General features: G+C 42.2%; 1 protein-coding gene across 1 annotated transcript in view; it reads left to right on the top strand.

The window, feature by feature from the left end:
• The window catches only part of LOC311485598 (protein unc-13 homolog C-like), a gene marked incomplete at its 5' end in the record, with an annotated part of 93,709 nt that overhangs the window by 55,253 nt on the left and 18,390 nt on the right, over positions 1-20,066 (top strand). Inside the window, 6 exons of the mRNA XM_084541123.1 lie at positions 13,178-13,304; positions 15,947-16,043; positions 16,795-16,938; positions 17,172-17,249; positions 18,838-18,915; positions 19,666-19,692. Of these exons, the coding sequence (XP_084397249.1) occupies positions 13,178-13,304; positions 15,947-16,043; positions 16,795-16,938; positions 17,172-17,249; positions 18,838-18,915; positions 19,666-19,692 (551 nt within the window). The remainder of the gene's footprint in view (positions 1-13,177; positions 13,305-15,946; positions 16,044-16,794; positions 16,939-17,171; positions 17,250-18,837; positions 18,916-19,665; positions 19,693-20,066) is intronic.

Below are 20,066 nucleotides of genomic sequence, written 5' to 3'. Positions count from 1 at the left end.
GGGACACAGTTTATCAGATCTTTTAAAATTTGAGTTACGCTTATTTGACGTGGCTGGCGAAGATCACAGTTTCCAACACTTTTTAGAAACTCCTGTAAAATGTTTTGCACCTCGTATTTGAGATTAAGAGGATCTCTCATCCGATATGGTCCCTCTCATCTCTTAGGTTGCAGCTGCAGTGTTTGGTCTAAGTTGAACCTCTGAACCACATCTGTGCTGAAACAAAGAGCATCATATTTGTTACTTTGACAATGGCAGAAGAAGCGGCGAGGAAGCAGTAAGAAAAGGTTGACTCTCTGATTGAGATCAAAGGTTGGAAATGCTCCTCAGACTCTGCATAAGCGAAAGGCTTATTGGGGATGTATCCTCATCTACACTGCGCATACAGCACCTGCTGCTTTCTCTGTCCTAAGCCATCTTGTGTTGCTATAGCAACCAAGTGCCATGTGAAGACACAGCTACACACACACACACACATTTATGGGAAGCGTATAGATGCTAAACATGCAATATTTATTTTTACACGTGAGATGGTTTTAAAAGGGAAAGAGCTGCAGAGTCTGCATGCGTTTAAATGTGCCCTTCCATTACGTTTTATTGTCACCAGTGTAGACTCAGGGCTGAGTGTGTGCACATGGATGTGCTTTTCTAAGGTGAGGTAATGGGCAGCTATAAAGCGGGATGATGGCATATATGAGCTGAGATTTACGTTAAATCACATGTTGTAAACTTGTGTCATTTTTAACTTTCAGCATATTTCAAATAAACTGTGGTACCTTTATGACAAATGAGCTGCCAGTCAAGCATCAGAGACCTCTATTACATACAGGTGGTACTACATTTCCATATTATGTTTCTGCTTGTACAGTAGGGTAAAGTAAAATGAAGTGTACAAGACTGTGGTAATCCAGCATCTAGTTTAAGAAATGAATCATATGTGTTATAATAATATAACCAACAAATACTGTTTTAAAAATCTTTGGTTCTTCAGACATAGAGCCAGAGCTTTATCTTCCAGAATTTCAGAGCTAAAGCTAAAGCTCTTACCTTTGCTCAAGATTTAAATATAAATAGGGACAAATCTTCTTATCAGCTTAGGTGTTTTAAATATATAAAATTCTTTTTAAGGAATAGGTGAGAGAAGATAAAACCCTCACCCGAGTCTCATCCAATCAATAAGACCGGAACAGGGTGTCATCAGCATAGTGATACACCTTATACAATATAGATTCTGTATTAATATGTTGAAGACAACTAACAATAGTTGCCCTGGATGCAAGCTTTAAGCATCTTGTCTTACTTTCAGGAATAAAGATTGCAGCTGTACATGTTTATTCTCAAAATTTCCAAATTAGCACAAGGCTTTTGCGAAACAGCGCAGTTTCATAGTGTAGTATAATACCTATTTAGATCACTTGTCTTATCACTCATCGTATGGAGATTTAAGTAGAACAGTAATGCGAAAGAGACGGCGCATGCGGTTTTGCCTCTGTTCTATGTGTGCAAATCTGAGTCAGGGCAGCTGGGCATGTGACCACCTAGGGTGTTACTGACTGCTGTCACAGCAGGTTTATGGAGTGCGTGTGTTTGTGTGTGTGATGGTGAGTGGGAGTGTGTGTGATTTGCCTAAGGGTGTCCGCGTTACAAAAGGAGACAAGAATCATGGATGCACTCAGTCACATATACCCTCTTTCTTGCTCCTTGAGCCTGAACCCTCTTCCCCTGCTTTGCCTTCCCTTGCCTCTACTTGTCACTTCATCCCTGCACGCCCGCAGCGACACGTGCCAGGAGGTGGACATGACTGTCATGTCCCTCGAAGGAGCACTTTGTATGAATTATTGCTCATTTCTTGTTGGTTCCAGCGGCCGGTGGTTTTCTGGGTTTCGTTTGGTGGAGCCAGGTTTGCAGTTAATTAAAGGAGAGTTTTAGTGCGTTGATGTTGCTGCTTAATGTTGTTCAGTGGGCTTTAACAGACAATGTGATCATTCTTCATGTTTGTATGTTTGTATATGGCACATGCATACTGTGCACACGCCTATGAGAGCTCATAAAAATACAAACCTTGAGACGCTGTAATAAACTCTATCTGTGGGAGAAAAACATGAATGCTTTTAAATTTAAACAAAGCAAGACTTCAAGTGAATTTAGTTACACCTGCTCTCTATAAAGATCTGGCACAAAATAACAGTTCAGCTGCTCAGTTATTGCTAGAAACTGCGCAGGTGTCAGTCTTCTTCCAGGGCAGGTAAGAAAACGTATCATTCATTGTGTAACAGTAGTTTTTATTTATTTATTTTACCAGTGTCACATTTCATGCCTTCACCATCACACTGACAATCACCTCTAGTGTCAGGCGTGTAGTAAAACGGAAGAAAATCTGCAGGAAACATTGCACAGATGGGTGCTGTGTATGCATCCATGGTCACTTTTCTAAAATATGCATGCTGTATACCCAGGCCTACAGTATGTGACATGTCTGTGCATACATTCCAGTGCTATTGCGTGCGCTTTATGTGGTGATGAGGATTTACTGAGGCAGTCCAGGTTGCCGCTTGCACTCAGAGTGGCCTGTTTACATAAGAAGGAACATTAAACTGGCAGGGCGGCTGGCAGAGACACCCTGAAGGAGGCGGGCCAGAATGTCCTGCTTTGTGGGTCCGTGCTCTTCTGTTTGCGCGTGTGCCTGTACGTGCATTTGTTCGACTGTTCGGTTGCGCGAGTGAGGAAGAAGGAATGAATGAGAGTGGAAAGGGGAATGTGTGTGTGTGCGTGCGCGTCTGGGAGCACACGCTTGTGCTCGCGCATTACTTAATGAAGTCTTTGATGCATCCACTGCTTCCTGCTCGGAGGCCTTTGGTGCCAGTGCTGGTGCAGAAATGGATGCTGCTAATTTTAGCATCTCTCTGAGAATCTCTGAATGTGTGTGAGAGAGGAGAGGGGAAGAGCGGCTGAGAGAGGTAGGACGGAAGACAAAATAAAAAAAAGAGAGCGAGAGGATAAAATAAGAGACGGAGAAAAGAAGAGGGAGGATGTAAAAGAGTGAATGAGTATGCCTGTAGCCTCATTCACCTATTCACCAACACCTGCACAATGAACACTCAAAAGTGTACTCTGTGCTCTGTAGGCGATCAAGATTTCAGGAGAAATATCAGCTGCCCAGCAACATTAAGCCAGTGTACCTAATCTAAACATGAAATAGGTAAGAGATATCTCCAGCTGAAAACAGGAGAACGTTTCCTCTCTAGACATTATCAGCAGATAAACGGTGCTTCAAGAAGATGTCGTGCTATGTCTACACTTCACTACAGTACTCGGTGTATATTCACTGTATATCTGTTTAATGGCGGGGGTCTCTGAAGCATGTCATTAAACATCCAGTGCTCGAGTAGCTCATCCTCAACCTGTTGGTTCTGCTTCACTCCATAGAATTTTTTAATTGAGTTTCAGTGTAATGTACCACAGCAGTGGGAGTTTTTTTTTTTTCCACGTGAAATCCTCATTGATGAGCCCAGGGCGCGGCTATACGTGTCACAGTGTGATTTTAATAAGCTGTTTATCTCATCTGTTTCAGCCCGGCGTTGCATCTTTTATTTCTTTTCGATTCAATTCAATTTTATTTATACGGCGTTAATAAAACTCCAAAAAGTCGTCTGATACCCTCAAAGCAAGCCCAAAGGTAATGGTGGCAAGGAAGAAACCTTGAAGCCGGATAGAGCTGCAGGAGGAACGCGATGAACTCATACATATATCTGAATAAAGCATACATGCAGCATGTAAACATGATACGGGGTGAGCACGGATGATGCATGTTACATGAGAAATTGATAATGAATAAAAATTTGACCGGTCAGCATATGAGAGGATTCATATTGACTGATTTTATAAAGTGCTGAGGTCTTGTTTTAGCCCTGCAGGCAGGTCACTTCATACATGGAGATCTTTTAAATGCTTAATAAATTCTCTATATGAAATGTAATACTACACTATATTACCAAAAGTATTCGCTCACCTGCCTTTACTCATTCTATGAACTGAAGTGCCATCCCATTCCTAACTCATAGAATTCAATATGATGTCGGTCCACCTTTTGCAGCTATTACAGCTTCAACTCTTCTGGGAAGACTGTCCACAAGGTTGAGGAGAGTGTTTATAGGAATTTTTGACCATTCTTCCAAAAGCGCATTGGTGAGGTCACACACTGATGTTGGTCGAGAAGGCCTGGCTCTCAGTCTCCGCTCTAATTCATCCCAAAGGTGTTCTATCGGGTTCAGGTCAGGACTCTGTGCAGGCCAGTCAAGTTCATCCACACCAGACTCTGTCATCCACGTCTTTATGGACCTTGCTTTGTGCACTGGTGCACAGTCATGTTGGAAGAGGAAGGGGCCCGGTCCAAACTGTTCCCACAAGGTTGGGAGCATGGAATTGTCCAAAATGTTTTGGTATCCTGAAGCATTCAATGTTCCTTTCACTGGAACTAAGGGGCCAAGCCCAGCTCCTGAAAAACAACCCCATACCATAATTCCTCCTCCACCAAATTTCACAGTTGGCACAATGCAATCTGAAATGTACCGTTCTCCTGGCAACCTCCAAACCCAGACTCGTCCATCAGATTGCCAGATGGTAAAGCGTGATTCATCACTCCAGAGAACGCGTCTCCACTGCTCTAGAGGCCAGTGGCGGCGTGCTTTACACCATTGCATCCGACGCCTTGCATTGCACTTGGTGATGTGTGGCTTGGCTGCAGCTGCTCGGCCATGGAAACCCATTCCATGAAGCTCTCTGCGTACTGTACTTGGGCTAATCTGAAGGTCACATGAAGTTTGTAGCTCTGTAGCAATTGACTGTGCAGAAAGTCGGCGACCTCTTTGCACTATGCGCTTCAGCATCCGCTGACCCCTCTCCGTCACTTTACGTGGCCTACCACTTCGTGGCTGAGTTGCTGTTTTTCCCAAACGCTTCCATTTTGTTATAATAGAGCTGACAGTTGACTGTGGAATATTTAGGAGCGAGGAAATTTCACGACTGGATTTGTTGCACAAGTGGCATCCTATGACAGTTCCACGCTGGAATTCACTGAGCTCCTGAGAGCGGCCCATTCTTTCACAAATGTCTTGTTTCACAGTCTGCATGCCTGAGTGCTTGAATTTATACACCTGGGGCCAGGCCAAGTGATTAGAACACCTGATTCTGATCATTTGAATGGGTGAGCGAATACTTTTGGTAATATAGTGTATCTGTGAGTCCATTTAAAAGAATAATAATGTTATACATGCACTCTTTTAAGGAACTCCACTGTCTTCTTTTAGTATCTTACAAGCTGTGCTCACAATGGGCAAATCCCAAATGTTACAGTACACATTAGTGTACAGTAGCAGTGATTCATTGTATTATACCAGAATGGACTCTTAACATTAATCACTTACAGGTTTGGTTGTATTTTTTTCACATCAACTTGAGTTAGCGTCTCTGTGGGCTCTGGTGTTTTAGCAGAGTTGTGTCAGTAGGTCCCAGTGATCCGGCTTAGGAGGCCCGTTGACAGAACTGGGTCAGAAGCCATAATGAAAGAATTATGTCACAGAGGAAACTATACCGGCCTTTTTTCTGTCTTAGGCAAATATGCCTAACCTTGCACTCCTATAGATGCATTCCCTGGATGGTAATTGTAGGAAGGGAAAGCTGTGATGAAGCCCCTACAGTTCATCTTAATATCCTCAGCGTTTAAATCAATGAGGCAGAGAGTGAGTGAGTCTCTTGTGGGTTGTCTGTCCCTGTGGGCTGCGTCAGACAAGATGACATCCTCACCAGGGACCTTGAGCCTACTCCTCCCTCCGGACAGCCCACGCTGTTTACTACTTGCAGGGCACAAAAGCACGCACACACACACACACACACACACACGCATACAACAGTGTATAGATGCAAAGCTGCACACACTGGCGGAAATGAGAGTCCTATTTTAACAGCATGATTACAATATCCAACAATGAGAGCACACTCAAGCACACTTAATACTTTTGTACATGTGTGTGTAGCACACTTATGAGTGAGTTATAAGAAGGATGGGTGTGGTGATTAATCATCATGTTTGCCAGGCTCCTCATCTGTTAAGCAGCTGTGCTAAGTCACAGTGAAAGAGCCTCACTAAATGCAGTCTTCTGCGGTTTAGGAGTTGGGGAGTCCTGGGTGTGAATGTACACTTGACAACAAGCCACCACATCATATTCGCAGTTAATAATGCAACAGCTGAACATGCTGGAGAGAAGGCGACGACGTACACATCTGCTTTTCGGATGAGGATGTCGAAAGGAGGACGACTGGGAAGCGTGAGGGAGTTTAGTGAAGCAGAGAGGAAAGTCATTTTTTTGTGTGGGAGCAGTTTTTCGGCCAATACATCTGGGATGTCAGTGGCACCTGCGTCCGAGGTTTGCCTTGTGCAAGACGAGGAAACCACTGGGTTATACCTGGACGGTTTGATGTGCACGGGCAAACTGTGTTACTTTATGACGCTGCAGATCAACATATCAGCATATGAGACTTGTCATCTCAAGCAGTTAAATTGAAATGAAGGTGTTCATAGAGACAGTTGTGCTTATTCTAAATAATTAATACTACATCAACACTGGCGTTCAGGTTTGAAGAATAGCACTCCTACATGCACATACCTGCACCTACATGGTACATTAAATCCTTTTTTTTATTTTTAATGTGTCAGTTCATGTGGCACCAAGAGGATGCCTCCGGAGGCTGGTTTTGCATGAATAAAGCATAGCAGCATAAATAAATACAAACTGCATGACTTCAAAATGATAAATTCCAAATTTAAGAAATCTGACAGCCGGGGTTACAAAATAATTACTCTCATAGAAGTGAAATTAATCAAAGAACAATGACTTAATCATATGGAAGTTCAGCTGTCTCTAATTAGGTTCTCAGAGGCCTTGTCTGGGTTTTAACACGTAAAAAATGTCAGTCACTTCAAACATTTTTAGATTAAAACCTTAGTTATAAAAAATTTAAAACCTTTTTCAGATGACTCATTGGGAAGTCAGGCCACTCCTGTATGTTTTATCGCAGCATTTTTTTGAAACACTGCTCCCTGTGGCCTCATTTCCCTCAGATTCTCTCTTCTATTTTTTTTAAAAAAATCACATATAGTGCAGTGAATGGAAAATTATATTATTTTGCTTTCATTCATACTGTGGACATTATGGGCCTCTGCGCTTCTGTTTTCTAGAGAATGAACCTTTATGGTTCCTAAACAGAAGAATTATGAAAGACAAAAGCTTTCAGGGATTTAATGTGCTTTTGGCCACATGCAGACACTTCTGTCCTCATACAACTGAATTGGAAGCTGGGGAAAAAAAAAAAAATCTTTGGAGAATATTTGGTTTGTAAAATGAGCAGTTCCACCGAGTGAATGAAATGCAGCCAGTAACATTTGTTAGAATGCATTTTGTTAATAGTAGCCAGTGCCGATTTAAGGCATTGGTGCATACTATGCGTTTTTTTGTATGTACAGTATGCTAATACGTGCTTCAAAGTCTGCACCCGGACCTCTACTCTAGTGTCACCTTGAGGCCAAAATTACCATTTACAGGCCAGGCGTATAAACATTTAACAGGCAGAACTTTATTTAGTTTACATAAAATATTCATCATCTCAAGAGGACAAAGATTTCCACTTTTTGTCCACTCTCAGTCAGTCTTAAGACTTTTAGCTCCATGACTAGTACACGGTAAAAGGGTTGTCGCTAACTGTCGTAACAAGCTCAGATTTATTTCATTCTTTTTGCGCTAGTAAGTAGTAAGTCTTGTTACATAAAAAGAAATCTCCTTTGCAAAATCTCTTATCCAAAAACTAAATCTGAAACAAAAGCAACTGGACTTGAAGACGTTTCACCATCATCCATGCTTTTTCAGTTCTAAATCATTGGTGGGGACAACTGTGGGTGGTGACCACCTTGGATGAGTGGGCAAACATTGTCAGGGAAAGTCTAGTTGGTTCTGCTTTAGCTTTTTTGGGGGGCATATTCTTATTGGTTGTGTTTCATGCTGTCTGTATGCTTTATTCAGAGTGAACTCTTAGATGCAATGTGCAACAAAGCCTATATTGCCACCCTCTGACTTGACAACACGGCCAAGTTAGTTTGCTTCGGATACACTTTTTCTCTTTTCACTCCCCAAATTCTAAAGCTTGCTTCGAATTCCCTTGGTAATTACATAAAGACATCAATTCTTCATTAAACTCTTCCTGGTACATAATGAGGAAGCTGGCTGGCAGCCTCAAACAAAACACCTGCTGACTTCAACTTTTCTGTCTCCCAGTTGACCTCCATCTGCTTCCTTTAGGTGACGGCTGTAGGCGTCTGTGAATGTGTGACAGCAAGGGTGTGTGCAACCAGAGCTCGGTCCAGACAGGTTGACAAACTATGATGGTGTGTGTGTGTGTGTATATGTGTGTGTGTCCATCCTGTATGTGTGCAAGCTGCCTTGCAGTTCCAGCTCAGTTATTAAAGTGGCACCACCACAGTGGATCCCTCTGTTCAGATATTACACATCCTCTGCAGCGGAATGACTCCGAGCCTTCTTTAGTAAAACAATCTTGACTCAATATTCACAGTGTTTCAACCACCTGCTCCTTCTGTGACACAGGCCGCATAGGTGAATCCGGGTGAAACCTTAAATCTCTTGGTAATTTCAGCAATCAAAACCTCTTCGGCCATGAAGGTGAGGTGTTGATGAAAGCAGTGACATTTCCGGGTGCTGGGCACTCAAGGAAAATAACTATATGGTCCTTGAGATCATTGTGGCATTTGATAACAGTAATCTGCAGAACATTGCTTTTAACACTCCCCTGGTGTAGCACCTGGAGTTTGTGAAAAGATGTTAAAGTCTAAATGTACAAGAACAAAGTCTGCCTTTTACAATATGAGCAGAGAAAATGACTTGGATAGGAACGCTGCTCTACAGAAAAAAAAGGTTTTTCTGTTATCCTGGGATGTTTGAAAGGGGTCTTTCTATGCTCTTTCTACCACAAACTATTCGTGTTGACAGTACTGTGATTTTATTTTGATCGAAATTTCAGTTTCTGGCACCGTGTTGCTGGAGGTTAAGCAATATTTTTCTTGTATCCCGTTTCACACCAAAGCAACCCAGGACTTTGCACCAAAGACATTTACTCAGATGATATCAATACTACTTTTACTGAATTGTGTTGACAAACTTTTGGACCTGGCATTCATGTGGATGTTATTTAGACATGTACCAAACACCTAGACCCGACCAGGCACCTCTACCCCATAGCAATGACACTCCTTGATGGCAGCAGCCATCCCCAGCAGGATGCAGGGATGTGGGATGATCCACTGAGGCCCCTCTCCTCAACCAATAGGACCCAAAGGTCCCCACTAACAACATTCTGTTGCCAGACACCACAGGACACCCTCAGAAGACCCATGTCCATTCTCTGATGAGACAGAACTGTTTTGGAGGTACAAGAGAGACCTACACAATATTAGGAAGGTGGTCATAATGTTATGTTTGATCAGTGTATATAACAACCCGCCTGTATCATTTAATACGTTTTCAGCTAATTGTGGGGTCCAACCTCATTCATCAAAGCAGTTTGGAAAAGAATAACAGGTGACAACAGACTGACAGAGCAGATGACTCACCGTCTTCTCCTTTCTAAATACCAAAATATTGTGTTTGAATGCATTAGCATACAGGTACATATGTTAATTACACAAATGTAAATATTTTCCCCAGAGCTTAGTGGAGAGTGCAGGGAGGAATGCATTGCGCTATTCATCAGAGTAAGCACTATGGGTCTGATCAGGATTAAGGCACGACAGCGGGGATGCAATGCATTGGATTTAAACGTGTCTTTGATGTTTTATAGATGCGTGTATCTTGTTTCTGCATTTTGAATATGTGCGTGTCTGTGTGTGTGTGAGAATATGCATTTCTGCCATACCAGTTCAAATAACCTGCTGTAAATATTTCTCACATTCGCCGCTTCCCCAGCTTTAATTAGTTGTTGCGCCCACAAATTTTATCTTCATTTGGCTGAACTGGATTACGGTTTCCGATCAGATGTGCCTTCTGCACTTCTACACTGACGCTGTTAAAGATTGAAACAGCTGCTAAACTAAGAAATTAGATGTCTGCATTATGACGTAGAGAAAATAATGCCATGGCTGTTTGCATACTGAATAAAGCTACACACACACACACACACACAAAAGAGAAAGTAAAGGTAAAAATTGCAAAGTCAGAGGGAGAGAGATCGAAGCATACACACAGAGGAAAAGTTAAAGAGGGAGACCATGGTGAATCAGTGTACCTTGGGAATTTTCAAGGTTTGTCATGCACTGTCCATTCAGCCTTCGCTTGCTGATTCTGCAATGCAGGTAGGGATGTCTTTGTGGTTGCACAACACTATATTGTTGTTTTTTTAAGTTGATACGGTTAAACTTGGGTGGGAGGGGGTGACCAGCTGTTGGTTCATGCACTGCTCGGCCCTGAAATAGGTCAGATGGCTTTCTGTGAATTGTTTTCTATAGATTTCCATTTTAGTGCAGTCACAGTGAGAAGTCTTTTGTTGGTTAGTACACTGACGTTAATATTTGACTCAAAGCATTACTCTCCCTGCTGCTTCGGTCATGTCATATCAGCCCTATGATAATAATCAGGATCATAATGACCAGTTTCCCAACAAATGGCATTCATCATACAAGTCATCAGTGCCAACAAAGGCAAAAAAAAAAAAAAAATATGGTTGGCTCACATCTGTCATGGGCCATGTGGGAAATTACTCAGAATTAGCCTCTCACATACACAACTGGAAAGCTCTCGCAAAAACGAGTGGACCTTTTACACTGACGGCCGCAAATGGACAAATAACAGTCTTTTGCACGTATTACAGAATACCCTCTCATTTCTATACCAGTTGTGAATGTGAGTATTGTATGTGCAAAAGCATTACACTTGAATGTGTGTGAGGTTTTCAGTACAGTGTATGAGTAGTTTTGTGTGCGTATGTGTGTGGCTAACTCTCACTGATGTAAGAGTATGTAAGTACCGGTAACCGTCTGTAAGTCTGTAAGTCTGTAAGTCTACCGGTACTCATTAAATAAGGTGCTATATGGAACAAGCACAATCATTTTTAATGCACACATGTCCCGCTCTGTGATAGGCCAATCATAGCCTGGAAACCACATAATAATATACCCAACCCACACTTCAAGCTGCTCCCTGGCTGATATACACCGATCAGGCATAACATTACAACCACCTTCCTAATATTGTGTAAGTCTTCCTTGTGCATTGTGAGAATGGCCGTGGGCCTTCTGAGGGTGTCCTGTGGCGTCTGGCAACAGGATGTTGTTAGTGGGGGCCTTTGGGTCCTATGGGTTGAGGGGAGGGGCCTCTGTGGATCATCCCACAGCTACTTGATCAGTTTGGGATCTAGTGAATTTACAGGCCAGGTCAACACCTTGTGCTGTTTTCCATGTTTTCTGAGTTGTTCCCAAACTGCTTTTGTGTGTGTGTCTGTGTCAGGCTGCATCCTGGTGGGTGGTGAGTGTCATTGCTCTGGGGTGGGGTGGGATGCAGCCTGGTCTGGTCTAGGTGGGTGGTACACATCTAAGTAACATCCACATGAATTCCATGTGCAAAATGTTTCCCAGCAGAACATTGTATTGCCACAAGATGGTCTATGTTATTTCCTTCTCCTGTCAGTGGTTTTAATGTTGTGGCTGATTGGTTTATATGTGTGTGGAGGTGTGTGATTGGTTGGCCTGTTGCCACATGACCAAACCCACCTTGCAGGTGCCCTATTGACCTACATGTATATGTGCACATAACTGGTTATTTCCATTTTTTGCTTTATATATTGTTTAATTTTTCCTTTGCAGTGTGTTTCTTGGTGACCCAGGTGGAAGCCATGATCTGAAATGCGACAGTTTAAAGTTGTTCCATTTACTACAAGTGCTGCTTTAGTCTTGACCTTTCTACACTTGTCCCGCACTGCAGGAAAACAACAGTCACTTGAAACCACTAATGATTGTTCAAATTATTTATCAAACTAGTAGCTATTGGCAATGTTTTTAGTAAGCAAGTCTCTTGCAAGGTAGTCTGAGGTTCTGTTATAGTGATATTTATTGATGAAGACAACTGTGATCCCAATAATGAGTGAGAAGCAGCAAGAGGAATGGCAGCTGCTGTCTTCCAAGTCACACCCATTACAATCTTTCTCATTATTACTTTCCCTCCCACATGACGTGAAAGTTCATCAGTACCGCCTCACAGAGCTACTTGCGTTTGTTCTTCTCTTCCGTGAGTGTTGGGTCTCTTTGTATTGAAGCTGAGTGCTCTTCAGTTTATATCCTTATCTGTGTTGAAACTATGCTTTTCTGGGTTTGATTTTCACGATGCATCTAATTCTCCAATGATCCTCTGTGCTTTTGTGAATTTCCTCGACTATTTCTCCCATGGTCTTTCTCGTTTGTTTGATTTCCCTCTCACAGTTTCTCCTTCATCGGTTTTTCTTTGTTTCCTTTCATCTCCTCTGCCCTCACTCTCTCTCTTACTCCACCACCAGCTCTTCTCCAGGGGATCCCATGGAGATGTTTAATTGTTCTGTCTACAGCTAGCAGGACTAAGTGACTCAGCAGACATGTCAGCTGACATGAAAGTCTAATCTACTTTGGCTTTAGTTAGTTTGCAGTCATTTAAGGGTTTGTATTTTTTCCTTCTTTGCAGAGAGCTGGACACATTCACCGGCTTGCCTTTATTTTCGTATTCTTTGATAGCTCAAAGCTGTACATGAGTGAGCCTGTTAAGATTGAAAGCAACCAGTGCTGCTTCTCATGTCTTTTATGTTTATGACAATATTTGCTTATTTGTAATGGTATGCCTGAACGTCTGTCTGTTCTTCTGAGTCTTGTGAGAAGCTGTTCAAAGAAGAGAACACAGAGTACATGAAACACATTTACTCTTTCATAGATCAAATATTTGATGCCGCTCTGTAGCCTTGTCACATAGCGTTGTCTCTGGTCAGTCCCGAGGTGTGAGGCTCATTTCAACCTGGGTTTTTCTGTGTAAGGATTATGACTTCAGTGTGAATGCTAAGCTTGCTAACCCGTGGGCCTCTCATGTTTTAATCTGCATTTCAGAGCACGATAAGCACCGCCTATGCAAAAGCACTGAATACATGAATCTTCACTTCAAAGTCAAATGGTTCCACAATGAATATGTCCGTGACCTGCCGGCCTTCAAGGATGTTCCGCCCGAGTATTCGCTGTGAGTGTTTTTTCATTTTACACACCCATGCACATGCAAAGACTAGCAAACATTTTACAAGTTTTACTTCTTTGACACAACAGAGACCTCCACACCATGAGCAATAACATATCATATGTTTCCTTTAATGTACAAGATAAGATAAGATAAGATAAGATAAGATAATCCTCAGTTTATCACACATTGGGGATAAATTCCAGCTTCTTTCATCTTTCATCTTCCTATCTCATCTTATCTTATCTTATTTTATCTTATCTTATCCTATCTTATCTTATTGTTTATTTATCTCAGCATTTTTCTTGTCTTTTCCTATCTGATTTGTTTATTATCTTAATCGTTCCTTATCTTAATCATTTCTTATCAGGTTCGTTTCTTATCTTATCTTGAACATCACTCTTGTGAGAGATACACACTGCCAGTTTGCCAGTTTACTAGGTAGCTTGCTGAAACCAGTGCAGTCTGATCACTGTCTTCAAAACAAAGTCAGCCTTCGTTGAAACAGTTTCACCGAGGTGTCAATTCCATTTATGAGGCTAAATAACATATACCTTTCTGCATAAGTGCAGATTTATTGCAGGACAGCTGCATCAAAATTACATAATAAGGTGGCAAGTGAGTGGAGACATCGGAGAGCAAAATGCACTCTAATGGTTGTAATGTTGACGCATTAAAACTGGAAAAGGGGATTGTACTGCATAATAAAACACAAACTAGAACAGTCCAGTTAAAACAACTGTAGGTTAATGCAACAGGAACTTTAATGGTTTGATCAGAAAAGCAGGACTCAAACGTAGGACACATGGAATGAGGAACAAAAGATGAATTTAATCTAATTTGCAGACAGGACTAACAAAAGGCACTGCTGGTGTCACGCATGTTGAGTTAAAACAGAAGCCCAACATGAAATAAAGCACTGAGAGAAAACAGGGTAAACACAAACGGCGTGACAAAAGAGGAAGAAAAAAAGAAAAAAAAATACAAGGCTCTGGCAACACCACAGAGACATGAGGAGACAAGCAGGTAAACAGGTGGGAGAGCACGCAAAGGAAAACAGATGAACTGACAAAGGAGGCAGAGGGAGAGACACGAGTATATCGTAAACACACAGAGGGCTGGTGGGAAAACGAGACAAGTGAGTCCCAATGAGGCGGGAGCGCAGAGGCTAAACACACATAGAAGGAAAGGGTTACAAGCAGCGGGTGAATCAAAGGACCTCAAGGGTAGCATGTGAAACAGAAGCACAAAAAGACGACAGATTAGAGATGAAACAGGAAAACGGCAACCCAAGAGCAAAATATAACCCAAAAACAAGCGTTGTATACTTCAGTTGGTTCCAGCTGAATGTTATTTAACTTTAGAGCAAACTAAGATAAGTACAGATCGCAGTTGCCATTTATGCCTTCTATCTTTATAGTGTCATCACCAAAATTAAAAGTTATTGGCACGTATGCAATATCTGCAAATTGTCCAAAGATTGATCTCTGCACAACTCAACAAAGCCTCAGGATTTTCTTTCCCTTGCTTTCTTTGTACGTAACATATTTCTGTCCTGGTTCTTCATGAGAAGATGTATTCTGCACTGGTTCACAGTGTGAATGTTATAACTATAAATAACAGCTCAGATCAGCTTCTAGTTAAGATTGAATCTGTAAAACTGTCATGTCCGTATGATCTGCGCGGGCTTATTTATTACAACAGGCCTCAAGAGAAGATGAGACTGTTTTGGATGAGGAGGCTAATTTATAGCCTAAAAGCGTGTTTTTGTTCATTCCGCTTTTCACGTATCCCCCATTTCCCCACTGTGCATGCATAATCATGTGCAGCAAGGCAGGGAGAGAGCTCCAATATTAACACGTGTAATGCAAGCACAAAGCGCCATGCCCTCTCTCATCCCGTCCAGTCTTTCAGAGTAATGACTCACCCTCCCTATCTCAAACACTGTCACTCAAACACCATCTCTTGCTGGATTGATTCTACCAGAGGCCTACACATCATGCAAGAACACACACACACACACACACTCGCTCACCACACGGCCTTTCCCTCTCCCGCCCGCCTGTCTGTGTTCCCTTTTCCTGTCGCCACACCCACCTTATTTATTGGCTTTCCCTCATGTGGCAGATGCCCTTAGCCAGAGTACAAAGCGGTTTTAGGGGGGACGTCCATTGCTCTGAGGACAAACCCAGGCACTATATTAAACGAGGAAATGGCAAAGTGAAACAGACAGAACAGCATTGTTATTCCGCTAACAAATGTACTTCTTCACCCGACTCATCTGTCCCAGCCTGTCCTGTCCTCCACTGTCCTCTGTCTGAGCCTTGTGGTCTACGAGCTAGTTTGTCCACAAGTTGAAACCTGATATCAGTGCCTGCATGAATTTCAGCCTCGGCCCAGAACACTTAAAAATCTGCTAACTTTTAAATGCAATTGCTTTCAGTCAATTTAATCTAAAAACAGTGATTTCCCCACATGCTAAATTAAAACCCTTGGCTTCTGAAGTGCTCATTTACTGCAGTAAACCCTCACTGAACGCATGCCACACACAAGACAAGAACCACTTGCTAAAAAATACACCCAGCTATGATTTGACCCTTCAATGACGAATGCTTTTCTTCTTCTGTTTTTTTTTTTTTTTTGTTCAGGTGGTTTGAGCCATTTGTCATTCAGTGGCTTGATGAGAACGAGGACGTTGCCATGGATTTCCTCAACGGAGCTCTGGAAAGGGACAAGAAAGATGGAGTGAGCGCGGCATTGAATTATTTCTCAATACGTAACTTTTATATTTGCCCACCCAATCCACTTAAGACGGCTTTTTTCTCTTTTTGTTTCTTAAAACTAGGGGATATGCAGTTTTAATCTGATGCATTTAGTCACATAGAGAAACACTTAAAGTCGCTCTGACCAATATCTTAAATCTTGAAGCATACTATCTGCTAAAGTTAAAAACACAGTGTTTTCATGTATTTATGTGCATTTTTTCAAACCAGTACATGAAGTTTATTTGACATGTGGTTGACAGACTAAAGAAAAGATGCTTTGAATACTTGTAGGGTTTATTTGTTTGGCACATGGCCAATAAAAGGAATTTTAAACTTTAATTTATGGAAGCTACATGGAAGCTGTATTACTCTGATCACTCCTCCTCCTCCTCCTCCTCAGTATCCCACAGATTATGCAATCACTGAAGTTCTCATTTTGGTGGTGTTCACCGGACACATTTAAAAGCTAAAACCATCACATTTCCTCTAACATTAAGTGTAATATGATCTTAAGTCTACTGTGAATAAAGTCCCTTGATGCTTTCTGACTGTCATAATAGAGCAGTCAGTCCAATTTAATGTTTTCTTCACCCTTTAAACCTAACTTGTACTGCTATGAGGTGCTTATAGGTGAGAACATTCCACATCTGTTTGACTCTCTCTCGTTTACTTCCTCTTTCTCCTCCACCCTATCCCTCCATCTCTCTCTTACTCCCTCTTTCCTGCAACAGTTCCAGCAAACCTCGGAGCACGCCCTCTTCTCCTGTTCAGTGGTGGACGTGTTCACTCAACTAAACCAGAGTTTTGAGATCATCAAGAAGCTCGAGTGTCCGAACCCACAGGCTCTGGCCCACTTCATGTGCCGCTTTGCGAAGGTCAGCCTTCTTGATATGGCCTGTCAGTGAACCCAAAATACCCCTGCTGCGAATGATAACCCGCAGTGAAAGAGCTTGTCATTGATCTAAGCAGACTGTTTTTTATTGTGTTTAATGTTATCTCGTCCCATCGGGCTGTGACTGTTAAGAGTTTCTTCAGTGAGTTTCAGAGATTCAATGGCACAACGGCAAACACGCTGTAATTATACAACTGTCTCTCTCAATCCCTGCAGACTATCAACAAAGTTCTTCTGCAGTATGCTGCAATCATATCCAAGGACTTTCCTCTGTATTTGAATAAGGAGAACGTGGTAAGTACCCACTCAGAGTCTGTAAATGTTAATATCAAAGGTTATATGGATTTCTTTGTAGATATGGATAGCCAGATGACAGTGTTTCCATGCTTACTGTCTCTAGCAGCAGTTGGCATGGAGACTATGTGAATAATGTTTCATATAGTCCTCCAGTCTGTTATACGCTGTCTTCTGTAACGCTCTTAACAAACTGTCTCTATTAACCCAGATGCAATTATTCATCTTCCAGCCTATAGCTGATGGGGGAAAGTCATTGGTATTTTCTGGGCTCTCTGTCCATTGTTTAATGTGACGGATGACTAAACACGGAGCCTTGTGAGTGGCCTAATTATCCTCACTGGTCTTTGAAGTTTGAAGGGAGAGATGACACTCAGCGTACCGGCGGAGGGGGCAGATGTTTCTTTGCGGCGTTGACGGGCTCAGAACGATTGTCTCAGAGAAACAATGAAATGCCCCTCGCATAGAATGAAGGCACAGATGATGAAAACAAGGAAATGCGATTCAGATTACATCAAATTAAACCTACTGTAATTTGCTAGAATCATAAACAGTACGTGACATACATCACAATCATCTGTACCAAGGATGCACTGTATGTCTTTAATAAACCAAGTAATATTTTATAAAAAAAATAAATGTAATTTTGTGTAATGCTAAGTAAACAATACATTTGTTTACTTAGCATCCCCCTATTCAAACAGTAATCAAGAAACCATTGTGAAATCTTTCTCCTTTGCTATGTGCCGTCCTGCCTGGTATCATAGCAGTCCCTGGCATTTAAATGATGCTGTAGATCTAATACACGTGTAGCCCAAACCCCTCCATCATATATTTTTTACCCTCTCCCGAGCTAGAATTATGCTGTTCAGATTTAGAATACCTAATCACTTTCACACAAATATAGTAATAAATCTAGTCGAGAGTGAGCCATTATGTGCATCCGAGGAGATGTCATTGGCTGCTCTGGGGATTGGAAGGCACCAATCATTCTTTTCTTCTGGGGTAAAGAATTAGCATTTTAGTACTATACATTACCGCTGTCATCATTTTGGTGGGTTGTAATCTCGTCAGTTGTTTTTTTTTGGGAGGCCGATAATGTACCTAATGTGTGACTGTCTGGAAACTCTACAGAATCGCTCTGGGTCTCCATAAAGCGTGGTCTGATTAATGTCTGTCATCTGTTAAACTTGTTGGGGAGCTGAGAATCGATAACGCCTGACACATTCAGCGCAGGCATTTCTCTCTTTGTTGTGTTATGTATTGGGTTTCCCTTCTGACTGCAGGAGACTTGGATCTCTGCAAAGACGACGTGTCGGGAAATCTAAACTGATGGATTTTACAGTTATTACCCATGTGATTCTTCTGACATTTTGCATCGCATTTTCAATTACATCGGGAAGTGTCAAGTTCACGAACCGTAACAATACATTGCCAGCAGCGGTGAAACTTGACATTGAATGTGCAGTTTTTTGGCTGGACGTCATTAAACATTAAATATATATTTGATATTTTGAGACCTATTGATAATTCATCGGCGCATGCATATGAGTGCACTCATACTTATTCTCACGTTTATTCTTCACAGCCGTGCATCCTCCTCAACAACATCCAGCAGCTTCGTGTCCAACTGGAGAAGATGTTTGAGTCCATGGGTGGCAAACAGGTCTGTGCCCACCTAAGTACATGCCTGCTATGTCTGTGGCAATTCACTTTCAGTTCTTCTACAAAAATTTATGCTTTTGGTAGACAAAATATAAAGTGATACAGTGACAAAGTGCATCGATTTGTTCCCTTCTGCTGGAAAAGCAAACAGCAAGGTTGGCTAAAGAGCAACCGCTTGCTAAAGGACACTTCAGCAGAGTTGCTGCCAGTTAGTATGGAAAATTATACCACCGCGCTGGGGTCAGCACTCTGCTGCTGTGAAATAAATGCTGTGTCATTATTACGTAAATGATCATTTCACATGAATTTTATATGAAGTGAAAGTGAATTGACCCCAGCAGTGATGTGCTGTGACCCCTCCTCCTGGTCTGCACTTAACCGTGGAATAGATACTTCCGACATGTAGTTTGCTAATATCACCTTCTCGACTGCTCCCTCTACTACTGTTCCTCAGTAACCCCTTTGTATCCCATCACTATCTCCCCACCTCAAATCCCTCCTGTGTATAACATGTGTTGACGTAACATTTTACCAAATATTGAGTTAAACCCATAAAACCTATGTTTCGTTTGAAACTGTGGACCTGTCAGTCTGTCAGTCTAACCTGAGAAGCAGCCGTCACGGCTTCTTATTACCTACACGCATGTTTCTCTCTAGTTTCTAACGCCTGTCTTGCTTTGCGTTTTGTCTCCTTTCGTTGTGTCTTCTGTTTCCCCCATTTCCTTTCTGTGCTCTCTCTCTCTCTCTCCAGGAGGAGGGGGTTGTGTCCTTCTGTAAGGTGTGTGCAATAGGACTCGTCAACTCCCCTTCTCACCATTTACTGAATGATACAAATAAAGCACGCCCCCTCCCCCCTGTTCCCACCCCTCACGCTCCTACGCTTTTCATCCCCCAACCCCTGCAGCAGCATGTGCCACAGAGCATACGGAATCTGAATTACCCATCACCCCTCTGGACAGGCTGCTCAAGCTCACCATCCCCGGCGCTCTGGGGATAGTGGCTCAAACCACCCGATCCCATCTTTATTTTTAGCTTTTTATTGTGTTTTCCACTCTTCTGTCCACGGCTAATTTAGAAGTGTGATATTTATTTTAGTGCGTAGGCCCCCCCTTTCTACCTCGACGCAAAGGGCAGAGTCAGGAGCTCGCCGAA

Source organism: Chelon labrosus (assembly GCF_963514085.1).
Source record: "Chelon labrosus genome assembly, chromosome: 3".
In the NCBI taxonomy this organism is placed as follows: Eukaryota; Metazoa; Chordata; class Actinopteri; order Mugiliformes; family Mugilidae; genus Chelon; species Chelon labrosus.
This window is presented reverse-complemented; position numbering and strand designations above follow the sequence as displayed.